This window comes from Myripristis murdjan, chromosome 14, assembly GCF_902150065.1.
Source record: "Myripristis murdjan chromosome 14, fMyrMur1.1, whole genome shotgun sequence".
Lineage (NCBI taxonomy): Eukaryota > Metazoa > Chordata > Actinopteri > Holocentriformes > Holocentridae > Myripristis > Myripristis murdjan.
The window spans coordinates 20,735,590-20,747,847 of record NC_043993.1 but is presented as its reverse complement, the minus strand read 5'-3'; the positions used below and the strand labels follow the sequence as shown (position 1 = coordinate 20,747,847).

Below are 12,258 nucleotides of genomic sequence, written 5' to 3'. Positions count from 1 at the left end.
CACACACACACACACACACACACACACACACACACACACACACACACACAGGAGGTTTTCAAAAATGTCACATTCCCTGAATAAGTGTAATTGAAAAACCTATATCCTGAAGTGTCCAGTAGGTGCACAGAGAATAAATGTTGAACACATTTAATCACAGTGTCAAACACACATGAATACTCTTATCCACAAGTATTTAAGTCCAGTTCAGTATCAGTCAGCTCCTCCCTTTCCCTTTGTGTTGTCTGTGTGTGTGTGTGTGTGTGTGTGTGTGTGTGTGTGTGTGTGTCTTCATATGTGTGTTGCTTGCAATGCCAGCTTTGCTCCGCTCACAGTGTAAATGCCAGCTCCACTGTTTGTCTTGGCTCTGGTCAAAGCTCTGACTACACACACACATACAAATACAACGTCACACACACACACACACATACACACACACACACACACACACACATACACACACAGACATGTATACACCTCACCTCAGTTAACACCTCTTGTCCCTACATCCTCCACCTCACCTCTCACCTCAGTTAATGACCTCTCTGTTGCTGGCCTGCCTGTTGAATAGGCCACAGGTAGATCCCTGTACAGAAGAGACTAGTATTAACTAGAGAAGAGTGGAGTGCACTCAGTAGAGTGCAGATCTCCTCCAGCTGTGTCTGGGGGCATATGGGTGGTGAACAGGAACTGCAGGGCAGGCTGTGTGTCCAGCACGCGTACATGAGAGTAGTAGAACTGAGGGCAGACAATATTCAGAGTATGTTATCAAGGTGTAACCAGAATAGCCACGCCATATGGAGACAAACCCAACAAAGGAATTTCAGCAGCTGGCTGACATTATTGAACAACCACAATGCTGTTATGTTTGTTTGAATGAATACAAGCCACAATTGTCTTACCTTAGCGTGCAAGTCTGGACAGGAACAATTCCAAAAGGCCAGTAATGTAAAATGTCAATTTCAAAGTGAAAATGTCAGCAAAAGAATCCACCAACTAATATGCCCTGGCTCATGTTAACTTTTGAATCTCTGGCAAGATGACATGATTGTAGCAGTGTTTCAATCTGTAGCAACAAAACATGATTGATTGTCCCTAGCAGAAACAAATTAGAAAAAAGATTCCAAACTGAAGCAGTTGTTGATCACTTGTGGCCCCTACTGGCCAATTAAGGGGAGTGAGGACTGGCTGGTTAAGAAGACTGAGGAGTTAGCACTGAACTGCAGTATAGAACAGTTTTTTTTTTTCCTAAAGTTTGGAATCACTACAGTCACAAGTGGTACTTCATCATACAGTCATAACTGTGCACAAAAATCTATTAGCCTGATCACAGTAGTATGCGAGATTAGCCACAGACAGATATACACAAGGAAATGCATGATCCCCTCCAGGCTGTCGCCTGGGGGAGATAACACCGCTGATAATTTACTACACTGAACATCAGTCATTCTAAGGAATGATTTGGAGAGATTACTTTATGATTACTTTTATATATGTGTAATATTTATTATTACTTTATTACTCCTAATAATTACTGACATACCATTGATCGAGATGGTGTTTGAACTGACAGAGCAGGAATTCACTTAAAAACAGTTTAGGTGATTTATTATTTCTGCAGGGACTTGCACTCTAATAATCCCAAATCACTTTCATTCGCACAGGTCTGAAATCAATGAGTCACTCTAGTGAAGACTGTATGACCAGATCCCCTGTAGTAACACTACTGCCATTCACGCAGGGCTCATATGAAAACCACAGTATAAAGCACCAGGGAACTACATGGGTTTTTTTTGTATGTCTTTAAGGAGTTAGCATATAGTGCACTTCTCAGATGATTGGGGGGCTTTGGTGCGTTTGAAGATGGGGCTTGTACAGGCTTTCCATAGTTGCATGGAAACAGCTGGAAGGCCTTCTGCATCCAAGCTGCCTCTCTGGAGCAATGCACCTCATCCTTTCAAAGTATCTGCTGTTATCGCTAAGGGCTGTTTGTGTCAGATATTGTACTGTGTGAAATGAAACCTGGCATACGCTCAATTTCAGATTTAGTCTCATTGCAAAATCTGGTGACTGTAGTTCATCTAGAGCCTGCTCGGCCTGCAGAGCAGCAGTGCATGTAGTGCTTTGGTTGTGCCTGGGCTTGCTGTGCACAATCTGCTGCTCAGCTGTTTTCTGCCTTACTCTGTTCAGTTGAACAGGAAAAGCAGAAAGAAAACCATATAGGTCGCTACATGAGCCCCTATGTGACTGAACAGTTAGTCAAAATAATATCAAAATAGCTAGGCCTAATATATAAATCGCAGGAGTTGCAGCTTTTTCATAAAAGTAAAATGTGTGACAAAGTACCTTTATAAATGAAGCATTATGATGCTACAGAAATACACTGGCGTATAAAATCATATTCTCCAGATAGAAGAAGAAGACATGATAAATTGGTAGAGATCCCAGGCAAAAAAAAAAAAACCCACATCACATTATCCTTTTAATGTTTTTTTTTCTGTGAAAATGAAAATTATGCTGATAAAAATTCCAAATAAATTCATGAATCATATCGCTATATGTCCAAATAATTACAACATATATTTTTTTTATTTTATCGTCCAGCCCCTGTATTTGTGTATGCTATTTTCAGTCTTGAGTCTCAAAGTGGGGTTAGCACTGCTCAGCCAGCTTGCATGTCCTGTTGAGCGGTATATGCTATTCTTACTCTGAGACATGGAGTATCAGTGTGATTAATGTGCAGCAGCAGGGAGTTCCCTCTAGCAGCAGGAAGCAGCAGACTGATCTCACAACTGAGAGAGAGAGAGAGAGAGAGAGAGAGGGAGAGAGAGAGAAGTATGGGTAAATATTGACCTTCTGCTCCCTCCCATTTTCCCTGGCCTGCCTCTCTTAGCTGTCTGCGGGGAGATAAGGATACACACAAACACACACACACACATTCAGAGACAAATCAAACTTCCGCTTTACAGTTTTTTTCTTTTTTCTTTTTGTGCATGGCGTTTCCTGGTGATAGTTGTTTTTAAGGTTGTTTATCTCATCCCTCCTCACTATGATTGGACCGTTGTCACATGTCAGCTGCAGCCGTGTCTCTCTCTGCGTCAGCTCCCCTGCTGGTTTATGTGCGTTGTGGTTCAAATGTCCACATGACTGTTTGCCCAAGCTTATCCATCTGTGCCATTTCTTGGGCTGGTCCCTCGCCAGAGTGCCTGATAGCAGCACGGGTCTCCCTGTCCAGCTGTTCCCCCGGCCTCGAGGATATCCCCATATCGGCAGGATTTCCTGGGATTCCCTCCATATCCTGACCCTGTAACTTCCCTTTTCCCTACACACACACACACACGTATAAAGGGGTAACCTGCACCATGCTGCAACCATTCATCCCCATACAAGCTGAGAGGAAGTGAATAGAAAAACACAAACTTGTGCCACTACTACTGAGTCACATGGATCACACGGAGCCTAGTTTCCTTGGAGACCACAGTGGATCAGATAGTGAGGGTATGACTGTGAGGAAGTGTAGTGGATCATGGATGCCGCAACAGGCCTATTATATGACTTACTCTCCCTGTTTCATGTCTGTGGTTTTGCGGAGGAAACTGTGATGAAATCCTCCAGTCGTCATTTTGTTTGCATAGAGACAGCTCATGTGTAATGGCAAAATGGAGCATAGAAGAGTACTCTATGTGATGTTTGGTATCCACAGCTCATCCCATTGGCCTTTGTAGAATTAAGGAGAGAGCACAAATGTGGTTTCTCAAAAATCCATCAGTCAGTACTCAGACTTTGACTAAGAGTGATTTTTTTTTCTTGATGCAACTAAAAATACATGATTTTGTTGCAGAGGTTTTTTTTTTTAATTATTATTATTTTCAATAAAACTTAAAATACTAGTAAACATTTTTGGATAATCACCTCCCATTAAGAAAGAGTCCTGTAGAACCACTCTCTGTTGCAATAGTCAAAGGCCTACCACATATTGCCAAAACTTAAATACTTTTTAGTCCTGATTCTTTTTGTTAGTTTCCAAACCAAGAAAAAATCAGGCGCAACGTTATGACAAAGAAAAATCATTCTTCAAGTCCACATCCACACAGTGATGTAAATGTGAAAACACCTAAAAAAAAAAAAAAAAAAAAAAAAAACTCCCTTTGTGAAATGATTCATGATTATAAAACTGCATAAAAAGAGCCCACTCATGTTTGAGGTGGACTTTTGTGTTCTTCAGGCTAAGTACGCAAACCAAAGGCTCACTAGAATTCAAAATTCTTAATAGTGCAGAAAAAAAAGGCAGTGTGAAACTGCAACTCAAAATCATCCTCAGTCTCCTCTTTTGACAATAGCTCCTCTGTTTATTGCAGTATAAAAAGACGAATACATTTGTTTATGTGTGGTTTGATTGGAACATTTAATCAGACAGGGATGATAATTACAAATGCTTTCATTTTGGGGGGGAAATGCTGGAGGGACTGTTTAATTTGAGACTGTATTTACAGCTCATGACATTATTAATATCTCACTTTTGTGTTGTTCACTTCAGAAACCACTGCCACTGACAAGCATTACATATAGTGACCTTTTAGGATTGCATCTGTTGCCTATATGAATTCACCAAAGATTTTCTGTCCCTTTTTTGTAAATTGATAAGTCAGTGATGCGCAAGTTTTTTCATACCCTGGAACACTGACTGCTCTACAGACACACAAGTGCGTACACACATGCATGCACACACACAAGAACAATTAAGAGGGAAACAAAGTTTAACTGGACGGCTGCCTCATTAATCCTACAATCAGCTGGATTTAATTGAGTCTCAAACAGAGTTAAGCTGGGTCGTGAGGGTTTTCTCCATCTCTGTGCATGTGTGTGTGTGTGTGTGTGTGTGTGTGTGTGTCAGTATTTGCTTGTTGTTGAACTTAACCTAAAAGCTGTCTGTTATGTATCACTCATCATGCCCTGTCTTGAATATCCGGCACAAACGGTTTTAATTGCGTGCCTCAAGGAAAACAAAGTTTCTAAAAACCGCAGCCATTTCTGTTTGCACAGAGCTGATCAGGGACTTCAGCCAACAGCAGCAAAAAGGATAGTCTATAAAAAAAAAAAAAAAGATCTGTTTCAAGTTCCGAAACTCTTTTTCTATGTTCAATGTGACAATGCAACTGGACATTCACTGGACATTCAAGATAGTTCAGGGTAAGTCCATGATAAAGAATACATAGGTTTTGGGTGAAGTGTTCCTTTAAGTTTCAGGTTATCAAGGACATGGAATATTGATAAAGGGGAGGAAAGTCAGGGCTGTTTGCCTATTGTGTATTCATGTGTATGCAATTCAGATAAGATGCTCAGATGGTTAGAGGGCCTTGGACTGTAAATGGTGGAGTGTCGTATCCCTTTCTTATCAACCATTAGCTACAGCACTCAACTCCTTCTTTTATCAATACATTAATATGAACTGCGTGTTGTGAACATCCCATCCTGGGGGGATTTCAGGAAGCAGATTTGCTAACAAAGCAGCCAACAAAGCAAAGCCCGGACAGCTCTGGGACTCCAGCTCTTCCTACCCCTCCTCCTAACTTACTTTTTGTCTTCCCACAGCTGACTGGAGTGTGTGTGTGAGTGGGTGTGTGTGTGTGTACTGTACGGCAGACTGAGTGAGGCTTTACAACGGGGTGTGTGGCATCACAACTCTCTCGTTAACCCCTGTGTTCTTAAGAACTTACGGAGGGTTGAGAGCGCTGTGAAAGTCCCAGACTCTTTATAAAGGCATCACACAGCTAATGACTGGTTGTCAATTGGTGGAAACATCTGGGGTCACTGGCCTTAGCTTGAACTTTGTAACTGTATTTATCCAGGGAAAGTCAGCTGAGCATGCTCGCTCTTTTCCAGCAACACCCCTGCTTCACATTCACAACTGGGAGCTGCTTGCTACAACTACAGTCTTTTTACTGTTGGAAAACTATGGGTGGTTAAAGGAATAGTGCACCCCAAAAATGAATGTTCAGCCATGACCCCTTCACTCCCATTTCAGTCTAATCACCACTGAAATGTGAAAAACCAGGCAGCACAGCAAACACACAGTTTGACCCCGTCGCTCCACCTCAATCATTTCAAAGCTATTGAAGTTAAGAGCTGCATCTCTTTTCAGCTTCAAAAAAAAAGAAAAAAGAAAAAAGATGGCTTGTACAGTATAATTTCAGTGTTTTGTCACCAAATGATTGCAGTGACCACTGACAATGTGGTGTTTGCACATAACCCACAGCACTCAGGCTCCTAACTCTGTGTGGACCGACTGTAGGTGTTGGACGACTATTGAGCAAATTGCACATCATCAAACAAAACAAACTAGACTTTAAATGTTTCGCCTCATGCTCTCACTGTCTCTCTTTGCCTTTTTTTTCTCTCCAGATGTTCATTGCAGACAAGGTGGAGGATTCGACCTGTGCCCTTCATGAATTCTCCATAACTGGCTCCACATACGCCCCTGACGGACAAGTGTGAGTTGCAGCATTTAACTCTTAACAAAGAAATCAGTTGTGCCCTGCTTTATGCTACAGTATGTCTCCCTTTCAATGGCATTCTTATGTTAGAAATGCATAGTGAGTGTGTGAGGCTTTTGTTCTGTCTTATGTCTAGCTGTGCTTTATTGGTTGCTATTATAGAAATCCAATTAACTCGTTGAAATTCTATGGTTGCTATGCTAATTCCTGTGGTAACCAGGGAGTGATTTAGTGATCTTGCATGTGTTTTATCTGGTTTCTTATGTACGTATATTGCCTAAATGAAAGAAATTCAGCCCATGCATGCTACTGTAACCACTGTAAAAGCCACAATACTCTTTAAAATGGCTTGTGCAATGGGGGCTCAGGTGCACCTCATCCTCAGTGCATCTCCACTGTATGCACTGCAATCACAATGAGGAAGTGCTACTGTATGTAGCAGAATGAAGTTGGACAGAAAAATGGAGCAGAAAGTAGATGAGGGTAGTCTTGGTTGCCAGGTGTGCGGTAGAGTTTTTGTCTGCAATGTCTGAATAACTTAATCGATATGAATACACACTCCTCCTGAGGAAATGCGAGGTGGCTGTATGCAGAGTGGATATTGTTCTGTTTATTTTGTGTGTGTGTGTGTGTGTGTGTGTGTGTGTGTGTGTTTTAATTGTTTTGCTGTATGGTGAGCAGGGTATTGTGACTCTGCATGAACCTGTGGATTTCGTAACAGTTGAGTGTGGGTTATTGTGTGGGAGCTTCGCTAGCAACGGTTACAGTCTCTGCTGGGAAGGGATCCATGGTTGTCATGCAGTCAGCACTGCTTGTCAGGAACAGCGCATACACACTCAAGTGCACGCACACAGACTTACACAAACACAACAGTTTTGTACTGTACAACCGCGGTTATTAAGTCAGTTTGGGGATGCTAAACAACTGCATGACTCCCCCACTCATAAATATTGATGATGTTACTGTGGAGTGAAGTGTGAAGTGTTTTCCCTTGTGTTTTGCTGTGTTGAGTGACGCCCGTGCGTATGGTATGTGTGTGTTGGTGTGTGTCTGTGTGTTTTCCTCTTAGATTGAAAGGAGACAAGCCAATCCAGTGTGGAGATTATGATGGACTTCTGGAGTTGGCGACAGTGTGTTCCATGTGCAATGACTCTTCACTTGACTACAATGAGGTCATTAACACACACACACACACACACACACACACACACACACACACACACTCACAGATATTACAAAATAAGTGGGATGGAGGATTGGCAGCTCAGTTGCTGCCTCTTCTTTATCAGACGTCATCATGAATTTGGAGGACTAGCAACCTACGATTAGTCAGTGGTTGCTATGTAAAGAAGACACAGCATGCGTTTACAACTATAGTATGAGCAGTATTTTGCAGTGACTCCTTCAAAGGTGACACTGGAATACATATGTACACACACACACACACACACACACACACACACACACACACACACACACACACACACACACACACACATGCACACACAGTACAAACACAGAAAGTCTTCCCTACTGTAGCTGAGCTAATTTTACTCTGATGTATGATCTTTTTCCTTGGTTAGGATTGCTTTTCTCACCTCATTGTTATCACCATGGTATCATGGTAACCATGCCGGATCAAGACAGAGACCAGGCACAGGGCATTTCTTTACTATCACACATACTCTCAGACTAACTGTGCTGCATAATATGTGCCGATTCTGTTAGTCTTTTTTTTATTAATTCCATACTTTTTTGAATAAACTTCATGGTGGCGAGCTAACACAAAGAACCCAGAGTGTAAGATGATCACTAAACCAGAAGGGAGAGGCAGTGCAGCTGTGGTACTCAGAGGAGTAAGGTGTTTTATTGCCTTATGTGTTTGGTCACACAAACAGATGATGTGTGGTACACCATTACTGCTTCATCCCACCTATTCTTCATCTCAGCGGGTAGGGGCATGCTTTTGAAAGCACTCCTGGAGCATGACTCAATCCTGGGAAACTTTGTGGGGGTACAGGGAGGTGACCCACAGTTTTGCTTACAGCTGATTGCTGTTAATGTGATTTCTCACCTTACAGAAGGAATCATGCTTGTCATTTTCAACCCTCAGCAAGGGATTTGTTCACATTTAACAATGGGGGTGGAGGATAAGTATAATATTGTTTTCCCCTCAGAGTTCATTTGAAATATATGGTTATGATTGCGTATGCATTGAATGATGTGTGATTATTTGGGTTTTGCCTTTATCATCACTCAAACTTCTTCCTGACAACCATAGTATAGCATGTGACACTGCATCCATAACATCTGTAGCTGCCAAAATCACAAGTATTGAACCTCACTGAATCTTTGGTAGTCACTGGTAGTACTCCTTGCTGTACAGTGTAGGGTTAGGGTTAGAGCATATTTCAAGGTAACTTTGGTTTCCTCACTCTCCTAGGCCAAAGGGGTGTACGAGAAGGTGGGTGAAGCCACAGAGACGGCTCTCACCACCCTCGTGGAGAAGATGAATGTCTTCAAGAGCGATCTGTCTGGACTCAGCAAGGTGGAGCGTGCTGGGGCCTGCAACTCGGTAAGATGCATACAGTGCTGTGTGTGTGACCCTCAAGTGAGATCTTTGTCATTATATCAATGGGCATCTGGTTCTGTATAAAGTGTTGGAACAAGTCCATTTCAGTGTCTATGTCTTAGAGACTGAAATCCCATAGAGTCTATGGGATCTTGAGCAAACACTATTTTTACTCTGGGAACTGACATGAAATTTGGTTTCAGCTTTGCTCGACTTGTGAATGTGCAAATGAAATTACTTTTCTCATTACACTGTACTCTAACAATGCCTGGCTGTGTGCTGTATAGAGGTTTACATAGTGACTTACAGGTAATGTGCAAAACCTCCACCTTTACCCTATAGTGCGCAACTATAATGATGCGTTAATTGTCGAGCTGAAGCTCCCACTCAGAGTACCTCAGCAGGTAGGAGTTAATCATCTTGACAGGAGAAATCAGTGGGTGCAGGGCTTGAACCTTTGATTGTTTGGTTATGATGCAAAATTTCCAATCATTAGGGCTCTCTGGCACCGCTTGACCCATCTCAAAGGGTATCTCTGATTAAAAAAAAAAAAGCTGTCAATGGCTCTTACTTGTTTCTTTTATTGGCATTTCTGCTTTATTGGAGAGAGAGAAAGAGAGAGACAGGAAAGACAAAGGATGAAGAACTCAGATCTACGTAAAAAGTGTGGACTTGAACCTGTAATTAGCCAGGCAGTTTGTGTTTGTTGTCTGAATCACCAATAAGGCATTAAGGGTTTTATTTTGATGTACCAATGGTGCAAAGCACAAACAAAGCCACAAGGTGTAGGTGCACAGGGCATGATGTCTGATGTTTGGTAATCCCACGGTCTGAGGCACAAAATGTACCCGTGGCAAAGTTGGAAGCTGAGTGGGTTTAGGAAGAGTACATTATCAGTAGGTGCAGTAAACCAGTCAAATGATCTCTTCTCCTTCCCTTTAAAAGCAATGTACTGTAATTTTCTGATAAAGCAAACAGTCTGGGGCGTATTCGCCACAACAGCCTCTTCCAAGAAGTAATCAAAGTCCTTGTATGGGTCGTGCAGATTTACCACAAGCAAATATACTGCACCTTAAATTAAATGAGCGTGGGGAGAGATACCATGTTTGGTAACCATGTAAGAGAACTGATGCCCAATGTAGGAAGTGGTTCAGCAATATTCGGCGAAGAGCCAAACAGAAGTTGGCTGCACACCACAGGGACAGTTTGGCTTTGAGGGTAACATCCACCAGCCAGTCCTTGACATCTGTAGAGGCTGCAGCCACATCTGAAACCCCCACTCTGTGCACCTTGCCGCACTCTGAGAGTTTGATATTGGAGGAAAAATCATTTACACCACAGTGAGATATATATATATATATATATGTAGTCAGAATGAATGAAAAAAATATCTTTGATCCTGCTCCAGGTATTTATATCAGTGTCAGACTGGCTGATATATCATCTATAAAGTATAGGTAAGTTTTTGTTTGAGATCTGTTCAACCATGAGCTGCTTAGTAAATAGTAACAATAACACAGTGCACAACTGTGCCACAAGCCATATACTTTTCACCTGGTCTGAACAGACCAGCCTGGCAGCACAAGCTCAAATCCCAGTAGTCACTGATAATAAAATTTCACTGTGCAGCTTAATTGTTAATGACACACTGCAGCTTAATTGTTAATGACACACTCCCTACTGCACCTTTATTCCCCCTTAGGTGCAGTCAAGATCACAGAGTCACTAAAATATCAAACATGCACACGTGAGGAAAAAAAAAAAAAACTGCCTGTGCCTGACAGAAATGCCAGTTTGCCAGAGAAGAGCTCCATGTTGCACCATCATGAACACACAGCCCAGAGCTGATGTCTGTGCTTTAGTGATAACAATGCCGTCACTCACTGTGTTCAAGTTGGTCACTTCTGGTTCCAAGTTTTTATTCAACTTTAGATAAAGGCCATTCAAATTCTTGTTGGTCTCACTTCTAGGGGAAAAAAAGGAAACAACGTGTCGGTGACAAACCCCTGGAGGTCTTAGATGAGATTAGTCATGTAGTAGCAGAATTCTGAAGGTTGGAGAAGCAGATGTCTCAGCTGAAATTTGCTGGTTTGAATCCCCAGACTGTTTGGGGCAAAGAATGAGCAATGCTGTCCCTGTCCTTAATTGGCATGATGGTGCCCTTATGCAAAGTACTTAACCCCCAGTAGCTCTACTGAAGTGGCTCAGTGGAAAACAGATCGGTTCTGCTGGGCAGCTCAGAGATGTGAAAGTGTATAACTGTATGAAATTGAGGCAGAGCATTGCCTAAAAAGGACGTGTACTCAGCAAACCTTCCCAGGTATGGCAAAGCTAAAGAAAAGAAACTACAAGGCTGAGGTAATAAAAGCTTACCTTAACTTTTCTGATCTCTGGTGGGCTTCACATCCAGAAAACAGAAGAGAGAAAGTAATTTTTCCCCATGCCATGCCAACCCAAACTCCCATTGCTCACTCTTTTTGATAGAGAGGAGAGTTGTGTCATATTGACAGATTTCAGGACATCCGTCAGATGCACGAGGTCCCTTGACAGGGTGTGTGTACATCACAGCCGTCCGGTTTGGCAGAGAGCATTAACAGTATTAACCTTTCAGCCAGTGTGTACTGGTGTCGACAACAAGCTTTGGGTCTGAACTAGAAGGACCCCTACTGGTGGAGAAAGACTTGACACTGTATATGATTACCATATGAAGGATGCAGATGTTGTAATTCAAGTGACTTCATTTCTTGTAAAATTCACACTCACCTTGGTTTGGTGATTAAAGCAGTATTTCACTTACCAGATTATAGCAGTTTTTCACTTTAGCAGACCATTTAGGCCGATTATTGTGTTAAAACAGTTGTGTTCATATAGCACTCTGCAATTAATAAGTATCAGGACATGCACTTTGGTCTGCCTTTGCATTTTGTTATTGTATTTCTCTGCACACCGTGAGTTGTCTTTCTTCACTGTCCTTGGCAAGGTTCACAAGTACTGTCGTTCACAGTTTGGCACAGAATGAGTGCTGCCTCTGGCTTGTTGGCAGCGGCCAGACATGCAGACAAGATGGTTGAGTGGCTGGTCTAAAGTACCATCCTTCAGCTGTCAGAGGCTCAGCCAAAACTCTCTGTCACCTACCACTCTCCAACCTGACAGCTACACACAAATGAAGCTACTTAGCTGTGGCCCGCACTC

The 12,258-nt window shown here is 42.2% G+C and overlaps 1 protein-coding gene across 1 annotated transcript in view; it reads left to right on the top strand.

Moving 5' to 3' along the window:
- Positions 1-12,258, top strand: part of atp2a3 (ATPase sarcoplasmic/endoplasmic reticulum Ca2+ transporting 3) — a 56,911-nt gene that overhangs the window by 31,872 nt on the left and 12,781 nt on the right. Inside the window, exons 9-11 of the mRNA XM_030068415.1 lie at positions 6,403-6,491; positions 7,564-7,666; positions 8,938-9,069. Coding sequence (XP_029924275.1) covers positions 6,403-6,491; positions 7,564-7,666; positions 8,938-9,069 — 324 coding nt within the window. The remainder of the gene's footprint in view (positions 1-6,402; positions 6,492-7,563; positions 7,667-8,937; positions 9,070-12,258) is intronic.